This window comes from Cryptosporidium ubiquitum (genome assembly GCF_001865345.1).
Source record: "Cryptosporidium ubiquitum isolate 39726 chromosome Unknown contig_12, whole genome shotgun sequence".
NCBI lineage: Eukaryota > Apicomplexa > Conoidasida > Eucoccidiorida > Cryptosporidiidae > Cryptosporidium > Cryptosporidium ubiquitum.
This window is the reverse complement of record NW_021639804.1, coordinates 258815-281049: the sequence shown is the minus strand read 5'-3', so window position 1 is coordinate 281049 and position 22235 is coordinate 258815. Positions and strand designations below refer to the sequence as shown.

The window sequence follows — 22235 nt, the reverse complement described above, 5'->3', positions numbered from 1 at the left end:
CCTTATCTTGAATCTTTGCCTTTACATTTTCAATTGTGTCCGATGGTTCAACCTCTAAAGTGATTGTCTTTCCCGTCAATGTTTTGACAAAAATCTGCATACCACCTCTGAGTCTTAAGACTAAATGCAAAGTGGACTCCTTTTGAATATTGTAATCAGAGAGAGTTCTTCCATCCTCTAATTGCTTCCCTGCAAAGATTAAACGCTGTTGATCAGGTGGAATTCCTTCCTTATCTTGAATCTTTGCCTTTACATTTTCAATTGTGTCCGATGGTTCAACTTCCAAAGTGATTGTCTTTCCTGTCAAAGTCTTAACAAAAATCTGCATAATTGTATTTTTTGAACAATCCCTATAATCAGAAAGTGAAAATTAACAGTCAATCAAATTCCAACTCAAAATTATATGTAAAAGAATGAAAGTTGCTGTGATCTACTATCCAGCCCAGATAAAATAGAATTCCACTGAGAATCCCCTTTACCAGATTATTTACAATTAAAAAGATAATCAGTAAATGAGGGAAAACAGGAAAAATTGGTGTTTTCTTCAGTTTTAATTCCTCATTCAAAAGTGCTTTTGAACTCTAAAATAGAAGATTCAAACCCATAAACAATATGTACTCATTTACTTAAACATATTTCCTCAATTTATACGTACCCCCACACCACACCCACATCTTTAAGCATTTGAGGTTACAAATTGTTACTTTTTTATCCAATCAAAACATTTAACTGAGAAAACAATATAAAAATACATTCTGTGTGTGGTTTGTGTGTAGTTTCTACATCATAAAAACTCCCATTCGAGCCCTCATCTAATTAAACCTAAATATGCGGCTCATAGTTTGATCTTTACTCAGTCCACACTGCATTTCTCACACATTCTGACATTATCTGGCAAAATTCCGCCTTCACCAGCAACCAATCATCCAAATACATCCAAACTTACCTTATTCAATGTTATTTTTGAAAGATTTTTTCCTTTCCTTACTTAAGCCAAATTTTTTGCCCTAAACACAAGTTGTATTTATTTCAATCAACCTCTCGACACAGACATTGTGGGCAATTCTGGCGGGCCGTTTTGTGGCGCCAAACTCCTCATTTTGCATGTAACTACCGGTATTGAAGCAAAACATACGACTGATTACGTGTAATAAGAAAATGATTTGTTTTTCGTAATAATACACGTAATGAACAACAAAAAGAAAATAATTTTAAATTAACGTAAAACCTAAAATATTAGAAACAAACTATTTCTTATCGGCCAATAAAAGTATACGTCTGGTATATTTTCTCTGGCAAGCTCAAGTCCATCTAAAAACTTCATTTTCCTTTTTTTTATAATTATTCATGTTAATTACTTAAGACTAAACAATTGTGAGGATCCTGAACCTCCTGAAATTAATATTTTGTTATTATCCTTAGAAATTGAAATACAACCTAAAAATTTATGTAAAATCCGATTATTTAAATATTCTCATTTACTAAAAAAACTTACTTGGATCCCAAATAGAAATTGGAAAATTTTTTCTTTCCACAAAATTTAGCATTAACTCGTCAAATTTATTGCATTTAAGTGTTTGGTCCCATGAAATTGAATAGAGAATTCTTCTAATTGGGTCATAACAAAGGTCTCTAATAGAGGAATAATGAGCATTGGGAACTGATAAAATTCCCTCCCCCAAAAAACTATCTTTTTCTTCGTCTATCATTATTCTTGAAATTGAAATCTTCTGGTCATGTCCAGATGATGCAATTATTTGATAATCCATATTTTGTCCCTCCAATATTATTACGGAATTTACTCCAGAACTATGAGGTTTCATCTCAAACTTGGGTACTAAATCTAGAATATAATTGTCTCGAGGCAATTCTAAATTTGAGCTCTTAAGTATGTTAATACTCCCATTAGAAAGTCCTACTAGTACTAGAATTTCTCCTGAGAGATTCTTTGCTGTTATTGAAAAAGGTACAAAAGATAAACCAAAAGTAAAAACCCTTTTCAAATTCAAATTTATTTTTTCTCCCAAATCTAACAATTCGAAGGAAAATACTAAAATCTCCCCCTTGCTTGAGCCTACTATTACAAACAATTTATAACTTTCACCAATTGTAATTGGGTAAAGTATATAATCCAATGAAATAAATCTGCAATTATTATGTTTCTTGTCATTATTATTTGAAAAAATTGTTTTAATTATAATATCACTCTGACTCTTTTCCTCCCTGATTTCAAAAACATGTAACATCTGTCTCCCTCCAGTTATTATTAAAATATGTACGTTTTCTCTTATATTTCCCACCTTAAGCCTCCTAATGGGGTCCAAAAGCCGAATTGAATGTACTAAACACATTTTAGAGCAATCTGATACATCATAGAATCTTACAATGTGATCCTCCCCTCCAAGTACCACTATTCTATCGCTTATCCAAGCTGAAGAATGGGTTAATCTGGAAGGAGGATTAACGTTTAAAGAATTTGTCATTGATAATGGAGCTAGAGAATTATTTTTAAAACTTTCAGTCTCTAAAATCTGGGTAATATTCAGCTGATCAATTCTAATTGATGGTTTTTGACACCAAATTATCTCCAAAAAATCCTTACTATCGTAGTTTCTTATATTAATTTGAAATGAACGTTTAATACCTCCAAAACTGTGTGTTAATAGCAATATGGGAGTGGATGTAACATGATCTTTTGCTAAATAAAAGAATAACTCGTGTTTTACTGCTCCAATTATCATCCAATTATTGCTGTTCCTTAACTTAAAGCATTTAACTATATATTCACATTGTGAATTCCATTTATGTGACCACTCCAATATGGCTTCTTCACCCATAGAATATTGATTAATCTTTCCATCCTGTCCCGTTGACAAAAATACCATATCAGTATTCATATCACTAATCCAGCTAACACTTGAGACATTCCCTTTATGTGAAGCACTTAATACATTGGATAACAAAATCTCTACTGTGAAAACTCTTTCAGTAGCTGAGTCAATCTCTAAACCACCCGACCCATTCTCTCTTTTCAAAACTTTAAAGTCTAATATGAATATATTTCCATTCACTGTCCCACATACTATTTTACCTTCTAAGCCATCTTCATATTTTAAAATATCTAAACATTTCAGTTCCCCATATTTAGGAGTACCTTTTATTGGTACTATTGATGTAACCCATGTGTTTTTAGATTTTTCTCCAGAATAATTAATCATCTTTTGGGAAACTGAAGCTCCAACAAATCCCCTAGAACAAGAAGAGAGTGCTAAGTAAAGTTGGTCTTCTATCAATGTAAAGTATTGAACAAATGTAATGTTTTCTGTCCAATTCAGAAAATAAAGCTCCTCTCTCATCTCCATATTCTTTGTAATTGGACTTACCAATCCATGTATAATCTTCCCTCTAGACGATCCCAATACCAAATGTCCAGTATCCAAACAAGAGATTGAGTATACCATATCTCCTATATCTTGAATAATAATACTTTCCCAATCCTTTGACAGATCTTGAAAACATTTTGTCCCAAAGCTTAACTTACCTTGTCTGGTGACTCCTATAAAATGGTATTGATCTATAAAATGAACTCCTTGATACCAAGAAGAATTTGAATCATTAATTTCAAGTTGATTATGTATATCTGGGGAAATTATTGACTCAGAAAATAGAAAATGAGAGTTTTTGGAATTCAAATCAGCTTTTTTATTTTCAGCATTAACTTGATAATCTATGTAATATTTCCAAATCTTTAAATCACCTCCTTCACCTCCAGTAATAAAGTTCCAAGAGCTTTTCTCATTTTCAGTCAAATAGCCCAAAGAATGAATAATTCTTCCTCCTCTTCCTTGGTGGGCCTTGGACATCTTTGAATCTGGACCATTAATGCACTCTATATCATTTCCATTTATGATAGAATATGATTTTTTACTTACTTTATTTAAATTCCAAACAAATAAATCCCCATCTTCTGAAATAGATGCTATTAGTTTTTTTTCCCATAAACTATCTATAGACCATATAATGGCCTCATGACCAATTAATATGTATTTAGGGCAAAATTTGAGTTTCTGGGTGTTACTAGACATTTGAATACCGTTTTCTTCCCTCATCCAAATAACAATCTTTCTGTCATCAGAGGAAGAAAGAATCCCAACTCCATCACTCAAAACTCTGACATCGTATACAACTCCATTATGAGCCTTAAGGATTTGTTCCTGGGATATAGTTGCCTTATCAAGGTTTAAGGTTGAAACATTGACAGTGGAGAAAGCAGATCCTGATACGATCATGGCTTCTTCAGAACAAGTTGGAGTAAAGATCTTCATGCAATATAAAGTTGGAGATTGAGGGGCAACTAGACTTCGAATTCGAGGAGTGGTAACTTCTTGATTTTGTTGTTCTAATTGACAAATCCTAATTTTGCCAGTAGAACTGCCAACTAACCACCTACCTTTAATATAATTACTAGATTCAAGAAAAAGATCATACTCATTTAACTCTCCAACTTTGATACAATGTATTTTCCCACCTAAAAGTTTGGAGATGTCTTGGTCCGATTCTCGAATGTATATACGACACCATACTACCCTGTTAAGACCATATATAGCAACCAGATCATCCGACTTGCCGTATTGTATCCCATATATATTATGGGAGTCGTGGTAAAGAAATTGATCGTGAATAATTGCAAAATCTTGAGAATATATTCTCAGCTCATTTCCAAATCCTGCAAGAATAATATTGATATTTCGAAGCTTTAAGGCCAGAACCGAGTTTATAGGCTTTAGTGAATTTAAAGGGTGGATTCCAGGTATTTTTGTATCATTTTCCATTTTGTAATCTGTTGGAAGTTCCAGATCAATTAATTATGTTAAAATAACATATTTGACATATTTCATGTCACGTCTAACCGAGACAAAAATGGATTTGAAAAAGTTATAAAATGAAGGGATATAAAGTCAAAGTGGACTGCTCTAGTTATAGAATTGTAGCAAAATGTTTCATATTCGACTTAGATACAGGTATGCCTTATCTTTTGTTGAAGTTTTTAAAGATTCTTTTCTAAATATTTCGTGTTTTGAACAAGTTGTAGTTTAACTTTAATTCACAATTTAGCAATAAGTATTAAGAGCTACAGTAAAATAAACAATTGAAGAAAGAAATATAGGATTATCTTTAGCATAAAAAATAAGAGAAAAAAATTGGGTTATACCTTTCGGCGAATGAAACCAGCCTTACGCAGGGGTTTGCTAATCTTCTCTGTTTTTAAAGCCAATTTTAGAATTGGGTTCCCGCAAGGAGAACCCAGTTATACCTCTTTCACTTTTTATATTAAAAAAAACTTTGTTCCACTTCAGAGTGACGTTTATGGGATTTGGCGCCTAATAGGGAAATATTGAAGGCCGGTATAAATAACAGGTTGCATAATTTGCATGCAGTAACAAGAAAAAAAATGGTTTGCATGTGGAAACGGTAATTGTAGTGGAACACGGAATAATGATAACAAAATTTGAATTAAAAATGATATTTGGTGATTAAGATTGATAGGGGGAATTAAGCAAGGAATAAAAAAAAAAAAATAAAAGAAAGGATACATATATTCGAATATTCATAAACAACATATAAATATAAAATCAATTAAACTAGCAATACTGAATGTGGTAAAGGTTAGAGAGGAATAGTCCCAATAGTATAAGGAAGCATAATATTACCAGGAGATGAAAAAAATCCAGAAGAGGAGTACTTTTTAATAATGTTGTTATGAGCAATGTAGGGGAGTGAAATTTGGTTAATAATTTGCAAGAGCTCAGCTTGCTGGACGGAAGTTTGTCTATCTTTAAAGAAGGACTGTTGGAGACAAGAGTTTTTCCATTCTTCACTCCTATAAAGTTGGTTGAAGTTGGAGAGAATAATTGAAGACTGGTTTGGGAGATTGGGAATTATAGTATCTTCTTTAACGATATCTCTGAGGATTTTCTGAAATAAGATTTTGAGTTCAAATCTTCTTAGCGCAAGAAGCCGGATAGTATGAGAAGTGATTCCGTAGAAAATCATAAATGTTAAATGTGAAGCAAAAACTCCAAGAGATGCCCATGTGAAACATAGAGTGAGTAAAATTCCCCTAGTAACAAAAATAAATAAAATATCTCTATAGAAAGTGGAGAGTAAAAGGTCAATAAGTCGAATTCCTTTAATTGTATCTGGACCAATGAGAAGCTCGTTCATGCTTAGTGGTGCAATTCCAAACCTACAATTAAGAAGAAGCAAACACGATCCAATATTAAGGTAACCAACCTCATCATCTCTGGAATTATTATTGCCTTCTTTTGGAATTTTGTTAATTTCAATCTCTTTGGTCTTCTTCTCGGTGTTAACAGGGATTTGGTTTACAATCCATTGTTTCTTTGAGAATGGAGTTGTAAGCCTAAGATGCTTTCTTCCAAGAAATGCGCTGGAAAGAGGGAAATAATTAAACAACATAGTAAGTACCGCAGGACAAACACAAAGCAAAACCAGAATATTTCCTATATCCACATTTTTCTCAGAAAGAAAAGGATCAATGAAGTTTGCATTTCTTATACTATGTATTACAAAGAAGTAGGAACTGACCATCACAAGTTGGTAAATTGCTCCGCAAAAAACTTCAAAGTAATTCGCCATTCCAAACCACAATATATTGTATGAAACGAAGTTTATACACATAAATGAAATATACGTTGCATTGCACTTCATTTTGTAGAATCCACCTTCTTTAGTTACATCAGGGAAAAACCAATTTATATTACACTGTACTTCCATGCCACCTTGATCTGGGGTTCTACAAACAACAGAAAGTGCTATCTGGGAAATCAGAGGGATAATGAGCGCAAGAGAAAGTCTGATATTTTGGAATTGAGTAACATTCAAAGTATTATCAAGAATTGAAGATAAATATGAAGACTGGCCACTTCTTTGAAACATGAAAATAATCTGCTTCAATATTGTCCCAAATGAAAAGCTACGAGCCGGAATTTTTCTACTAGAGTTAATATCCTTAATTATGTGGTCAAAATTTCTTTTAATTGTAGAATCAGCCTCTTTATTGGTTTGGTCATTTTTATTTGAAAGATTTTGTGAGAATTGGTCTGAGCCGTTTTCTTGGTAAACTGCCTCATCGTTATTTGGGATCCTTTGTCTAATACTCATATTATAGGATTTCTGTATGTTCACAGTCGAAAAGTTATTGCTACCAATATTCTGCATACTGGAAGCTTCATTTTTGGATGAGAAATTATGCCTAAATTGTGATGAATTATTATTTAAGCTTGAGCTATTGTTAATATCAGAAGTCAAATTCAAATGCTCATTGAAGTCATCTTTGTTCTGTATTATTGGAAGCTCTACTGTACTATTTCTTGTGTCAGAACGTTTATTGTGTATTACTTGAGGGCGCTGGCAATTGTATGAAGAAATTGTTCTTTTAATTAGGGGATCACCTTTTGTTCCATCCCTATTCACAATACTGGAAAAAAAGTTTTCTCTTTGAGATTTATGAAACCTCTCCTTTTCAGCAAGTCTACATTGGTTTAGTCTTACAATTTGTAATGGGATAAAAAGTATATTCTTCATTATCCATGGGTTAAACCCTGGAAATACTGGGAAATGAAGCCAGATATAAATTCTAAGAATCAAGAGTGGAATATCAACTAGAAATATGCCAACCAAAGCTGCATGCTTTCTTACTATATAAACATCTCCGCCTTGTCTTTGAGAAATAGTCGGCTCTCCACCACTTGTGGGGAAGGATAAACCGTGGAAAAATAATACTAAATTCAAAACAATACCTGAATACATATATATCCAAGTTGAATTTATTAGAAGACTTGCCGGGTACTGCTCATGCTGCATTTGAACAAGAATGTCAATTAGGTCTAAAAGAACATGTGTAACCAAATCTGAATGTAGTAAGCTTTCTGTTGAAAGTACATAGATTGGTGAACCGTATAGCTGTGGAGCAGCTCTGAATGACAAGAGGATATAAATTGCCGGAGTAATAAACAGTATTGTTGGAATAATTGAAGAAGGAAATACTGTGTATGGTAGTCTATCAATTAGTGAAGTTTCTGAATTTGTATTAAATGCTTTATACCAAACTAAAAAAACCATTTTAAGAGTTAATATCAAGCTATACCAAAACCACTGGAGACCTCCAGAAATGGCACTATTGGATTCGTGCCTTCTAAGTAAAAAGTTCATTAATAATGGTACATCCCCTATTAAAAACATTAAAAACAACAGAGTGTTCTGATACATCCAAAGATACATTATTACTGCTTGCACTGCAAAAAGTGATGCAGCAAATGCCAGAGAAACCGTGGAAAACCTGAGAGCCATTTTTTTAATTATTCAAATTTGTTATTTTATAATTTAAAAAAAATCCAAAGTTTAATTTATCTTTTGGGTAACGACTTTTTAATTTCCAGGTAAAATCAGTTCAAGAAATTCCAGAAAAGTCATTCAATCCGATATTTCAAGTTTCATATAACATAATCATCCCCAGGTGATTATTGAGTATTCTTTTAATATATTCTGTAATTCCTATACTATTTTTATTTTTTTTCTTCAAACTTCACACTACTATAAAGAATCTGGACCTCACATTTAGGCGCCAAAATATTTGTGAATTAAGGTAAACAAGTATAAGAATTTGTCAAAGGTGAAATATAATTTTGGAAAATGTTGATTATAAAAAAGTGAAAAATTTAGACAATAAGTAATCGTTGGGATTCAATGTTTTATACTTTGGTGTGTGACAGTTTAATTTGGGTGGATGAGACGTTATTTTGAAGGCTAAGTTATATTAATGGTAAATAAATGTCAGAAGTTGAATTAGTACACAGGATGAAAAGTGAAGAAATATGGGCAAGGTATTAATAATTAAGGTATATATACTTTTTTTTAAAATACATAATTTCATAAAAAAGACTTGATTGAAGATTAGTTAACTCTTGGACTTTTCAAAATCTGTAATTTTTTCAATGAGCTCTTTTTTTGCAGACATGAGAATATTATCTATTTTAGAATTTCTGCTAGAAGAATATATTATTTCAACTAAAGCATTAATGGTTATTTAGATTAAATTAAATAATTAAAGTAAATTGGTCAAAAATACTAAAAGAGAATAAGAAGAAACTTACCCAAGTTTTCCTCATTACTATTAATATCATTTGAATCAACATTTCCCATATCAGAGTTTATTTTTGAAGTGGCTTCAAGGTTATCCCAGGTATAACCTTCATACAGACTGAACCTAGCCATTTCATTCAGTGCATCAAATGCCTTTTCCATACTAAGAAAGGCTTCTGCAGTTCTGTGAAGAAAAACATTACTAAGTGTTGGGGCTTCGTAAATGGTACCTGATAATATATAGTAGATATTGAGAGGAACTTCACGTTGGAATTCAATGTAAAATTTTTGTATTATAAATATTCCGAATTGGTTTGGGGTATTCCAAGTAGACCCAGGTGGTTGTGGGACATTTCCAAGACCTTCTTCATTTATATAAGTTATTCTATATTCAAATCCTTCAGCTGCGCTAAAGATGTGGAATGGAGTGAATTGGGATTTAAGAATACATAATTAAAGCGTTGAGTAATTAAAAATAAAAATGACGCAAAATTCGGAAAAGTAACTTACTCAGTGTGTTTCCCAAGTTTTCTTTGGATATTTAGACTATTTGGGTCGTGGAATGGGGAGAGATAAAAATATTCCAAGGCATTCTCTGGTGTTAAAGTAAACCTCCCGAGCCAGAGGTCATCCCTAAATGAACAGAGGGGAACTCCTAGGATGTCAGTCATAACAATAGGGTAAAAAATATAGAGATTTACTCTTCAAGATCAAATCAATATTACTAAAACTTTTTCAATTTTTATTATTTTCCCACTTGGAGAGCCTTGTTAAAAAGTTGTTGCAACTTTGGCGCCAAAAGATGAGGTAGAGTTTTGCACAGGTGGGGGTTAGGGGCAGGGAGGAAAGGTAAAGAAATAAGGCGGTAATAAAAGAAGGTAATTTGTTAATAGGGGAATTTAGGTTATATAAAAGGATTGATAGACTCAATAAAGGATTCTGAAAAGAAGGTATATCTGTGGATTTCTGTATTTAATGGAAAAGTATCAGAAATTGGAGAAGGTTGGTGAGGGGACTTATGGGGTGGTTTATAAGGCCAAAGATAGTCAGGGTCGAATTGTGGCTTTGAAGAGGATTCGATTAGATGCCGAGGACGAGGGAATTCCTTCTACAGCAATTCGTGAAATATCTCTTTTAAAGGAGCTTCATCACCCAAACATTGTGAGCTTGGAAGATGTCATTCACTCTGAAAGGTGTTTAACTTTGGTTTTTGAGTTTATGGAAAGGGATTTAAAGAAAGTATTGGATGAAAACAAAACAGGATTGCCGGGAAATCAGGTAAAATTATATTTATATCAGCTTCTGAGGGGAGTTGCTCACTGTCATCAGCATAGGATTTTACATAGAGATTTGAAACCACAGAATCTTTTGATTAATAGTGATGGAGCACTTAAGCTGGCAGATTTTGGACTTGCAAGGGCTTTTGGGATTCCTGTTAGGAGTTATACTCACGAGGTCGTAACTCTTTGGTATAGGGCTCCAGATGTATTAATGGGTAGTAAAAAATATTCAACTTCTGTTGATATTTGGAGTATTGGATGCATTTTTGCTGAAATGATTACAGGTAAGCCTCTCTTCCCCGGCTCATCAGACGAGGATCAGCTTCTAAAAATATTTTCGATACTTGGTACTCCAAATCCTCGCGATTGGCCACAAGTTCAGGAGCTGCCATTGTGGAAACAAAGGACTTTTCAGGTCTTTGAAAAACAACCTTGGAATATAATAATTCCCGGCTTTTGCCAGGAAGGAATTGATTTACTTTCTAACATGCTTTGCTTTGACCCAAATAAAAGGATTTCTGCGAGAGATGCTATGGACCATCCGTATTTTAAGGATTTGGATCCACATATTCTGATGATCTAAATATTAATCTGTTTAACTTAAAAATAGCTGGGTTTACTCCTCAAAACCTCGGGATTAATTTTCACCAATTAGTTTGGTCTTTCCAAGCTAATCCACCTATCTTATTTCTTTTTATTATAGAAGATTCATTATGTTGCGGGACCACATATAAATCATTAAAGGTGAACAGGGTTTAGAAAAGTTTTTTTGGTTTCTTCAAAAGTCTTAGACATTTTTTTTTTCTTCCTATCGCTATTTTGAATTAATGTTTTGGTTATATCCATTTAGTCAAATAATTGAGATTAAATGTAATATTAGATGTATAATCTTTTTTTTTTTTAATGTTGATTTACTATATATATCTCTATTTCTACTTCTTTCTATGCCTAAAATCATTAAAGTTAAAATAATTGAGTGTAAATTTCAACTACTAAAATTGAAAATGTTTTTTTAGAGATTTTTTATATCACTTTTTGTTCAATTTATTTAGAAATAAAATTGCATGAAAAAAATCATTAAAATTTATATTACCGGTATTGAATCACTGTCAATATACCGGTGTATTTAAAAGTAACAGGATAGGCGGCAAATGGCAGTTTATGAAAATTGTACACAAAAGTTAGAAAATAAATATTCTCACAGAAAAAAAGTGATTTTTTTTTATGAAAAAGTTAGAAAAAGCAAGTAATTAGCCACTTAGTCTTCATTTAATAGAAAGTTTTGTATTAGATAGGAGGCTGAGAAAACCAACATCCTGGACTGGGTGCTGGCCCGGCCAATTATAACAAAGTTATTATATGAAGAGTTCTAGAGTGTGGAAGCTTCGACATCGAAGGTATGAAACAAGAATGCAGTGGGAACAAGTCTCAGAGGAGACCCCACGACAACACTTTTTCAAAGGATTTGTATCCTTTTTTTAAAGAAGGAAATCTACAAGAAAAACAAAACGATGTTTCTCTTCAAAGTCTATATATTTATAATCTATACAACCCTCAGCTTGTGCTTCTGGACTGTAACGTGCAATTAAATCCTTTTGGTTGTTACATGATAAGCGAGAATGCCCCAAGAAGTACAAAAGGAATTTGGAGGAAAAACATTCTAAAGGACTGGTTTGGGCTTGAAGGAGAAAGCAAGTCATCGCATGGGTTCGATTCCCATGGATTACGACTTTTGGCTCAACCAAGTAATGCAAAGCATTTCGGAAGTGGTTTCACAAACCATGATGGAGGAGGGGGTGAAAAGGTTCAGAAGTATGTATATTCTGGGATAAAGAATTTGGGAGCAACGTGTTATATGGGGTCATATTTGCAATATTTATTTATGAATTTAGATTTCAGATCAACTTTTCTGCGTGTGGATTGCAGCCAAGTTCCTGGGCTAAAAAGTATGAATGGTAGCCAAGGCTCTGTTAATTCTCTTACAAGAGCTGGAGGAAATAAACCGATGGAAGGAGAAAGTCTTCTAAGTTCAATGATTTTGCCGAATATAGATACAAATGCAAACACAGATGCAGAAAAAGATGTTGGGAAGAATTTTTCTCCTTGTTCTCACCCTTCTTCATTTGATGTAATTTTGGAACTTCAGAAGATTTTCAGACAAATGGAAACCGGCCGAATTTCTGTGGTAAATCCAATAGCTTTTGCAAAGACCCTGGGTATAAGTACAGAGAATCAGGAGGACGCTACTGAGTTTGCAGTGTTGTTACTCAGCTTATTGGAGTCAAAGCTCCAATCACTTTCAAAGTTATCTATTAAAGGGGTGGGCTCGTCATTGGAAAAGGATGCGAGCAGATTTATTCCAGAACTCTTTAGAGGTACTTTGAGTTACACAATAGAATGTATTTCCTGCAAGAATAAGACATCAATAGAGGATCATTTCTATGAACTCAGGCTTCAGCTTTTGATTAACAAAATTGAGGAGAAGGTTGATTTTGAGGACTCTGCCACAATAGTTGGGAGAAAGGAGAGAGAATCTGGGGATACACTGACACAACCACAAGAACACGAACAGAAGCAGGAACAAGAACAGGAACGGGAGCAGGAACAGGAACAAACAAAGACACAAGAACAGGAGGAGGAGAGGACAAGACAGAGGTCAAAGGAGAAAGACTCTAATCAGAAAAAGGCCACTTCTGGACATTCTGTGAACAGTACTTTGAGGTTGGAGCAAGCATTTGACAACTTTTTCAAACAGGAGTTGCTTACAGATGAGAACCAGTATATGTGCGAGAAGTGCCAGCATAAAACGGATGCAATAAAGAGATGTTTAATTGACAGACTTCCTCCATATCTTCACGTTTGCCTTCAAAGATATTGTTACGACTCTGTTTCTCGAGCTAGAAAGAAGGTTTCGATTCCCGTTGACTTCCCTCACATTTTGAACTTAAAAGAGTACTATAGTGGAGAGAGGAAGCCAAAAGAAGGGAACAAGGATGAGAGTTCTCAGGATGAAGAGTTCTATGAGTACGAGTTCATTGGGATACTTGAACATCAGGGACAATCTGCAATGAGTGGACACTACACCGCATCTTTGAAAGATTTCCAGTACTTGAGTGACACAGAGATAAGCACTAAAGATATTTCTCCGAGACAGGGGGAACCCAAATTAGATGAGTCGGAGCCCAAGACTCTTAGCACACCAAATTCTGGGGAGGAGCCAGTGGTCACTAAGAAGAAGAGGGGAAGAAAGCCAAATAACCTCAAGAAGCTCGAGACAATGTTTGCAAAACCTCAAAGCGAGGATTCAAAGAGATCCAAGCCTGAAGATGAAGCCTTTCCCGTCTCTCCGTCACTAGATTTGATTAATAAGTATAGAATTGCTCAGCTACTTGTCCAACAGCAGCAACAACAACAACAGCAACAACAGCAACAACAGCAGCAGCAGCAACAGGAACAACAACAGGAACAACAACAACAGGAACAACAGCAAAGCTTCATCTTTGGAGGAGCACCGAATGCAGAGATGAGGGTAACAGGCATCTCCATGGGTAATACTGGATATTCCTCTTTGGAAAAGAGTGATGGTTTGAGTAAAACGCCTGTAATGCATTCAGTAGCTACTCCGGTAACCCCAATGACGACTTTGAACCAAGTATCGCCGATTTCTCTCACTCCGTTGGCTCCTTTGGGAGTTTTGAATTCTATGCAACACTTGGGCACGGGAGTAACTCCATTAAATGGATTTACTGGCCTAAGTTCTCCTATAGTTCAGCACCAAATACAATTGCAGAACCTATATAACTTGATTTACTATAATAAACAGCGAAATCCACACTCTCAGTTAATACCTAGCTCTGGAGGTGGGAATCCAAACTTTATTAAGAGTGAAGAAAGGAATATTTTGGTAAATAGGGAGGTGCCAAAAGGAGGATTTAAAGCCAATTCTATAGATGAAGCTTCTGACGATTCAACCTTGGTCAAATCCTCTCAAGGTTCCACTGTAGTAATAACCCCTTCAAAGGTCCAGGAATCCCAGTCATCATCAAGCATTTCATCCACTCCAAATCTGGGAATTGAAACAAATTTTGTTGTTGAAAACAATAGCAATAACAACATAATGCTTAATCAATACATTCAGTACTTGCAGTTCATGCAAAACCAACAAGTCTTGGAAGCTAACAAGAACCTTATACTAGGCTCACTATTAAATACTGGAAACCAACAACAGAGCCAACTTCAAAATCAAATTCAAAACCAACTTCAGCTTCAACTCCAACTCCAAAAGCAACAGGAACAGATGAGGATGCAATTACCATCCCTTCAGCAGCCTTTTGTAAATAGCCAAGCTGGTAATACTGCATTCTTATTGGGTAAAACGGAGCCAAACCAAACCCATCTTAATCTGATTAACTTTCAAAACTCCCAAGAAAGAGGTCTTAAAGGAGGAGCAGTTTCAGCCACTCAAACCTCTAAGTCAAAAATCCCCCCTCAAAAGCTTGACTGCAGGTTAGACTCGAGCACCACTGAATTTTGTGTCCAGTCCAGAAAGAGGTGGAAATGGGTCCACTTTGATGATACTGAAGTTCAAGAATGGACTCCTAAGTTTTCCCTCTGCAACAACTCCAATATCAATAGAATGGTCACTAGAACTGGATATATGCTCATTTATAAAAGAAAAGATTGGGCGCCACACAAAACTACATGCAATACCGGTATTGTGAATACATGCACCCATGTGGACACAAATATGGGGCCGGTGCCAGGAATGACATTTGGCGGAGATTTGGGTGCACAGGAATGCGACAGAAATTTAATTTTGAAAAAGCTGAGTGTTTTGAATTTAAGGAAGCAGAACGTAACATATTTAAAGAATGTTATATTGAGACCATCAATTGATAGATGGCGAGAGGAGTGGACTAAGAGACTTGAAGCTTCAAGGGACGACGATAATGAATTGGTAAAGAGCTACCTGTTTGGTGGATTCTTAGCGATTCCTAACGAATGGTGGATGTGCTATGTTCATGGAGATGACTTGGAGCAGATCTTGCGTCATAACTCTGGCGGATTCGTCAAGTTTTGGAGTTATGAGAATTTATACTGCAAGCATTGTGGGGTTGTTGAAAATGAAGAGAATAAGCGAGAAAAGCAAGCTAGTTCAGGGTGTAACAAGTTTCTGGACCCATTTTTGTTCTGGGAAGGCCGAGTAAAGCTATTTCCTCCTGAACTTCTTAGCGCTTTGGTTGAATGTGTCTCTAAAGAGAACTCTTTGCTTAGGGAGTATTATTCTTTAGATATTGGCGGAGACATCATTGAATCAGTTAAGCAGGAGCAGAAGGATCAAGCAAGGCAGTTAAGTTTAGAACCAGGATCAGAGATTGAATGCTTAAATTTGAGTCGAAGTATGTGCTTAGAGTGTGTTAAAAGCTTGTACGGGATTCTGGATGTTTCCCTAAAACAGTCCAGGGTAATTTACGAAATGATGAGAACTAACGTTGCGAAAGAGAAGGAGGTTTGCTTGACCAGCACTCGTATGTTTAATAGTTTGATAGTTAAGTTTGATTTAAAACACAAGAATCCTGCACAGATGTTTCAAAGGAAACAAAACCAACTAAAAAATGACGAATTTGGTATTGTTAACGACAGTGAAAACCCTGCAATAGATTTTGACTATAACTGGAGATCAATATTCACTGATATTAAGAGGGATATTCAGAAAAATGGGATTCTAAATGAGCAAATTCTTCTTCAACTTCAGAAAGCACCTGATTCATCTTTCTCTCAAGTTGGAAATCTTGAAAATGGACCATACAAATCTGCAAACAGAGTTCAGGACTGGTCAAAGGATATTGCTTTAGGCTCAGCAAAATGCCCACATGGTTCATATGTAAGGTCAAAGGTTTCTGGGAAGACAGTGATTCTGATTCCACTAAGGCTGTTGGATGAATTTATGGAGTTGGAAGAGCAGAGAAGCAAAAAAATAACTTCTTTTGTACTGTTCAATAATACCAGAAAGGATAAAGAGGAGATTATCGCTAATATCTACAAGAACTACTTAAGATACAAGTGCAGTAACAAACTACTTCCGTGTAAGCATTGTAATACACAGTAATATGGCTGGTTTTGGTAGGACAAAAAAGAGCAAGCAGAACAGGCAGACAGATAAACAGACGGACAAACGGACAGTCAGGGTGACCACACGGCACGTAAATTTAGAAAATAGTTTGGAATATTCAAGTTTTGGCATTTTATTGGTGTTATATATACAGTAATAGCATTTAGGTATTTTATTTTATTTAAAAGCATGTTCTTCTAAGTACAAACATACTTTTCTATCTATAAGTCATGTATATCCTATCTTTCGCTTAGTTCTTTCTTCCTTTCCTTTTCTTCTCTCATAAAGTTTCTTATTACTCTTTAATTTACAGTTATATGATAAAGAAAATACAGTTGCTAAAAGAATAGAGTTTTAAGTAGAATGATGTGGAGGAAATTAGGGATGATTATGCAAGAGATTACGTTTGAGTGTGTATGAGTTCTGTTTCCATTAATGAATAGAGAGTTATAAAGAAAAATCATATTGAAAAGAGACGATATAATTAGAAATAACCAGTTTAAGATGTTTTGGTTAAACAGAATAATAAGCAGGATCCCCGGAAAATACATCAAGGAACTATAACCATATATTGTGAAAATCAAAGTAATTGGAAGTGTCTCTCTATTATATATTAAAATTCCATAAATAATAGAAGAGGTTATAACAAGGCTGGAAAATATATATGAGAAGGATAAAGTAAGACGAGTAATATCGGGGTTTAAGACGTACTTGGATCTTAAGTGAGGAAGAATTGTTGAATATGCACCAATTAGCATAGCCAGAGTTATGTTCAGCCATAGAGGTCCATAAAGATCACTACGTCTATTTTGATCAAGATTTTTGCAGTAAAAAAGATCAAAACCATTTTCAAACATATCATTCCCTCCTTTATGAGGAAAAACAGAGATTCCACTTATTGCAGGATTTTTTGCATTTGTAACAAATGTATTAATATTCTTCAATATACTTTCTTTTGAAAATGCCACCAATGAAATGTTAATTAATCTTTGCTTAATTTCTTCAGTGGTAACGTCAAAGTGACCTTTGAGAAACTGCCAACTCGCGGGATTAAACCAATCAAGGAGTCTGGAAATAAAATCCTCACTTTCTGTTCCTTTGATTTTCTGATTACCCATAGGCAATGGCCCTATTTCACCTTCTATAGAAGCTCCTGGCTCAAATTCATTTAATCTGCCTAAATAACCAGAATTATTTAAAGGCTGAGATTCAATATTAGCTTTTCCACCAAAAGTCTCAAATTCCAGCTCTGAGTCCAAATTCACAGTTTCTATATTAAAATTTAAGTCATCTAGATTCATCATTAGCAAAAAATTAATTTTATACTGAAGATAAAGTTTGAAAAAGAATGGTAAAAGATATTAAAAGTGATTCAGTATAATTCGAAATGGCTTGATTAGTTTTATATAAGGATTTTTCCAGCTTATAATGTAATTCACAATAATTTTGGTATTGGGATTATACTTCCAGTTTATTCAAATGTATTAAAGTATCTCAAACAAATTTCTTTAATTTGTTTGACGGGAAAGTATCTATTTTCTAGAGATTTACTAATTTCTTCTTTCTTTACTTAAACTAATTTTCTTTCTAAAAAGCCGATTTTCAAACCAATTATTTAAATTTTATTATCTCAAAAAAAAGTAATTTGTTGAATGATTGACACGTCATTTGGCGCCAAATGTGGGGTACCAAAACAAAAGTACACGTAACATAAAGAAATGCATGCATATTGCAAGTGGAAGCAGTTTAAGAAAATGATTGCATGCAAATAGGAAGGAGAAAAAATAAAACTGAATACAGAAAGTTATTAAGTAGTATTATGAATACAAATAAAGCAAATTTGGTGTTAGGGTAAAGAAAGTAAAATTCCAAATGTGGAAAACAATTCTGAGCAGTGTTAAAATAGATAAATAAATATATTGGAATAATACATTATAGTCAAATACTGGCCACTATAATTAATACATACACACAAAAATAATATTTTAGTTAAGATACATGTAAGTTATTTAAGTGAAGTTGGTTAGATTATTAATATTGGAATTGCTGTTATTATCATTATTAATTCTGGTTCTGAGAATTACTTCAATTGTGTCGTTCTCGGAAACATTGTAATCGTGGGGTGAAAGATTAAGGTCAATTTCAGAGTCCTTATATATGAACATAACATCAGTGACAGAAATATTAACATTTCTCGAGTAGCTTTCTGCCAATCTAGAGAAGGGAGTGCTCATAGATGCATTAAACCTGAGTTTTGGAAGATAAGGAAAATGTACAGATCCAACAAGGAAAAGAGAAATCCATATTTTCTGAGAGTATTGAAGTGTTTTATAACCTATTGCAAACAAAACAGTTGGACCTCTTAAAATGCCATAATCAATTGGAGATAAATCTGGGATAAGTCTATCTTTGATTCCATATCTAAGAATGTACAAATCAATAATACCTTCATGAATAGCTGCAACATCTCGAAAGTACCTAATGAGTTTTCTGAAAGGAGCCGTAATTGGAATTCTGAATAGACTTGTTGGGAGACTATTGGACGATTCGATACTTCCAATTATATGGATTTCTATTAGACTTGGTGATACTAAAGCTCCACTCTCTGGGTATGCTTGCATATTTAATAGTAAAGTTTGATCAGCATTGGAGATTTCGGTTTCCTGTGAGCTTTGACCTGGATTGCTTGATAAATTCGAATTTGAGAATTGAGTGTTTTCGCTTATATCATTGCTATTATTATTAATACTACTTCCACTTCTACTAATACCTCCCTCTCTATTAACATCACTACCATTATCACCTGTAATACTACCATTATTCGGCTCACTTGGGATACTGCCAGTTTGATCGGAGTTTTCTAAAGAGTGGATGATCTCTTGACTAATTTGCTCCTCTCCATCATTTTCATGGTTTTCATCAACATTAAAATTAATTCCTGTAGGTTGATGGTTATTAAAGTTTTGGGAAATTACAATAGTTTCTGGCTTTCTTCCTGAGGCTCTTGAGATGATTTTTGCAAGGTTAGCATTTGAGTGGTTTGTAAAAATCATCTTCTTCACTTTGGGAGTATAGGCAGCCAGACACTGAATCGCAATTGGGGGGATTCTGTAGGAATGGGGATGATAATTCGTAATATAGTTAAGATCAGAATTAAAAGTTTCAAAGTTGAACTTCTTATCATTCAAGGTTTGGATAACTGAAATGGATTTTGCTTTTGATAATAGTGGGTATAGCTGACCAAGAATTGGTAAATACAAGTCAGATTCGAATAAAGTTAAGTTTTGCACATATGAATTGAATATTGTACGGCAACAATGAGTTCTGCATACCAATCTGAAGTTCGAGAAGTCTCTAAGAGGTAAATAACTGCATATTTGAGAAAGAAGGTTTACTGATATATTTTTACTTGGACTTTGCTTATTATGTGAAATCCCTAAAGCAGAACAACCATGTATTTGCGAATCATTTATTTTCACGATATTTCTGGATCCAAAATATGGAACCATTGTATATTTACTACAAACTTTAACTAATCTGGTGCTTCCTATGGTAATATCATTTGGAAAGTCTTTTTTTCTTTTATATCCACAACAATTTGGGTCTTCACCGTGGATTTTCTCAAAAATAAAGTCCTCCAAGTTCTCCTCATACAATTCAAGGCTCTTATATTTGCTCCGAAAAAGTATTTCTCCTCCCTGAGTCCATTGTTCAATGCCTTCATTTAAAGATTCTCTACTATCAAAATTGGTCTGATTCTCAGTATTAATGTTACTATTACTGGTTCTTTCATATTCACCATCATTTGCATTGCCAATCAGTTTGGCTCCGAGAACCATAGAGTTGGAGTTGACCAATCCAATCAAAACTTTTGGATTGAATGCTCCCTTAGATGTGATTCCTGGCCAAATTGCTTCACCTGCATAATTAGTTGGCATATTTTCAGCAAACTCTCCAGTAATCTCAGCACACTTTGGGACTACCTTCCTAACTTTTATATACTCCTCATGAGGAGACGAACCATTAAGAAATATTCTAACTTTGGTTTCTAAGGAAAGAATAAGCATTTCTTCATCATTAAATACTTTTTCAATATCATCAAAGTCATTGGAACTTGAAGGCTTATTACTCATATCATTGGAATTAATAAGTCTAAGCCATGAAAAGTAACATGAAGGACAAGAAGTAGAGTTATAAAAGGGGTTAATGAAAAGTGGAGTTTGAAAAAGCCCAGGATTCATTTTAAATAGATTCATGGTTGAGATTTTTAAAGTCATGAAAAGCCCGACACGAAGGGAGTTCATTGGAAAGTACTTATTCCAGTTCTTAGATTCAATCAGTTTCACTTGTTCAGCCTTTTCACTTGTTTCAATATTAATTTCACCACCTTCAAGATTTTCTCCAACTAAACTATTAAAGTATATACTCTTCTTTACGTGGTTCGAGAATTCACAGAACTTTTCAGTCAACAAGATAACCATTTCCTTTTGGGCAGATACATTTATTCCAATTCTATCCTTATCTTCATGAGTACATGAGTGCTTGAGTCTTAGTGGAAAACATAAATAAAACATATCATGCAAATGAAAAGAATCTTTTACAGTATGGAGAATATGTTCGATATCTTCGCAACTAAGCCAGTTGATTGGTGTAGATAATGGAAGACTGTGACTATTTACACTTACTGTTCTACATGTGAACCACTTAATTTCTTCTTGGGGCTTAATTTCACCATTAAGAGATGATTCTGATGTTAAAGACGAATATACTTTGCTGTCTTCACAATTTGTTTCATCTATTTTGGCTTTCTTACATTCTCTGGAGCTTTTAAATGCGATTTTCGAGCCAATATTGCAAGAAAAAATATCATTAATCTCAACAAGTTTAAGTAACTTCTCAAATATCAATCTCAAAAATTGAGAGACATACCTGTCTTGTTCTTCTCCACAGTAAAGAGCCAATTCTCTTATATCACAAGGAGTATACATTACACTATATTGGTAACTTGAGCTATTTTCAGGGGTCACTTTTGATAATTTAAAACTTTCAGGAATTTCTAAAGACAAGTAACCAGTACTAAGAATATTTTCTGTAAGTTTTTCATCCAAAAAATTCCTCCATTCTTCAATTTCTGGTTCAGTATACAAATTATTCATCATCAATTGGACTAGTTAAGTTTTTTCTTTAACTTTCAAAGTTCATAAAAAGGGTGTCAATGTTCAATATTTAATTCAACCAATACTTATTAATCTACTTGCAACTATATTGGTAAGAACTAAAATAACCAGATTTTGGTGTGTGAGATTTGTAGATCACATAACTTTCAGATTATTTAAATTGAGAGAGAGCTTTATTCACAACTCCAAAATTTTGTTCCAGATCTCAATCGCTACTTCTAAAACTTTCAAAAACAATGCAAGCAAGCTCTCTTCTTCAACCTATATGATCTATCTATCTATCTATCTCACGCTCAAAATACCTTTTTATATATATAGTTTATTATATATATACATTTAATATGTAACGAGAATAAGTCAGAGTCGATTTGGCGGGAAATTAGCATTTTCGAAATTCAAAGGTTCATGTACAAGAATATAAAGATGAACCATGTGAATAAGATGAATATAGGATAGGAGGGAGAATAGTGGGAATAAAGAGAAGAAGAGGAAGTAAAGAGA

At 34.0% G+C, this 22235-nt stretch overlaps 8 protein-coding genes across 8 annotated transcripts in view; 2 read left to right on the top strand and 6 right to left on the bottom strand.

The window, feature by feature from the left end:
- The window catches only part of cubi_01941 (ubiquitin), a gene marked incomplete at both ends in the record, with an annotated part of 689 nt that extends 361 nt beyond the window's left edge, over positions 1–328 (bottom strand). The window contains one exon of the mRNA XM_029018953.1: positions 103–328. Coding sequence (XP_028876427.1) covers positions 103–328 — 226 coding nt within the window. The remainder of the gene's footprint in view (positions 1–102) is intronic.
- Positions 329–1354: 1026 nt separating this feature from the next.
- On the bottom strand, positions 1355–4832 carry cubi_01940 (uncharacterized protein; the record flags this gene model as incomplete). Its single annotated transcript, XM_029018952.1, has 2 exons — positions 1355–1437; positions 1496–4832. 2 exons carry the CDS (start codon positions 4830–4832, stop codon positions 1355–1357), a joined length of 3420 nt encoding a protein of 1139 aa, XP_028876426.1.
- Positions 4833–5667: 835 nt separating this feature from the next.
- Positions 5668–8373, bottom strand: cubi_01939 (uncharacterized protein; the record flags this gene model as incomplete). Its single annotated transcript, XM_029018951.1, has 1 exon — positions 5668–8373. The coding sequence occupies one exon, from the start codon at positions 8371–8373 to the stop codon at positions 5668–5670; it is 2706 nt and encodes a 901-aa protein (XP_028876425.1).
- A 607-nt stretch (positions 8374–8980) lies between these two features.
- On the bottom strand, positions 8981–9836 carry cubi_01938 (uncharacterized protein; the record flags this gene model as incomplete). The annotated part of the gene is made up of 3 exons (XM_029018950.1): positions 8981–9090; positions 9177–9574; positions 9676–9836. The coding sequence occupies 3 exons, from the start codon at positions 9834–9836 to the stop codon at positions 8981–8983; spliced, it is 669 nt and encodes a 222-aa protein (XP_028876424.1).
- A 304-nt stretch (positions 9837–10140) lies between these two features.
- cubi_01937 (uncharacterized protein) lies at positions 10141–11028 on the top strand (the record flags this gene model as incomplete). The annotated part of the gene is made up of 1 exon (XM_029018949.1): positions 10141–11028. The coding sequence occupies one exon, from the start codon at positions 10141–10143 to the stop codon at positions 11026–11028; it is 888 nt and encodes a 295-aa protein (XP_028876423.1).
- An 816-nt stretch (positions 11029–11844) lies between these two features.
- On the top strand, positions 11845–16554 carry cubi_01936 (ubiquitin C-terminal hydrolase of the cysteine proteinase; the record flags this gene model as incomplete). Its single annotated transcript, XM_029018948.1, has 1 exon — positions 11845–16554. The coding sequence occupies one exon, from the start codon at positions 11845–11847 to the stop codon at positions 16552–16554; it is 4710 nt and encodes a 1569-aa protein (XP_028876422.1).
- Positions 16555–16895: 341 nt separating this feature from the next.
- Positions 16896–17861, bottom strand: cubi_01935 (uncharacterized protein; the record flags this gene model as incomplete). Its single annotated transcript, XM_029018947.1, has 1 exon — positions 16896–17861. The coding sequence occupies one exon, from the start codon at positions 17859–17861 to the stop codon at positions 16896–16898; it is 966 nt and encodes a 321-aa protein (XP_028876421.1).
- A 705-nt stretch (positions 17862–18566) lies between these two features.
- On the bottom strand, positions 18567–21716 carry cubi_01934 (ubiquitin domain-containing protein; the record flags this gene model as incomplete). Its single annotated transcript, XM_029018946.1, has 1 exon — positions 18567–21716. One exon carries the CDS (start codon positions 21714–21716, stop codon positions 18567–18569), a length of 3150 nt encoding a protein of 1049 aa, XP_028876420.1.
- Positions 21717–22235: the final 519 nt, after the last annotated feature.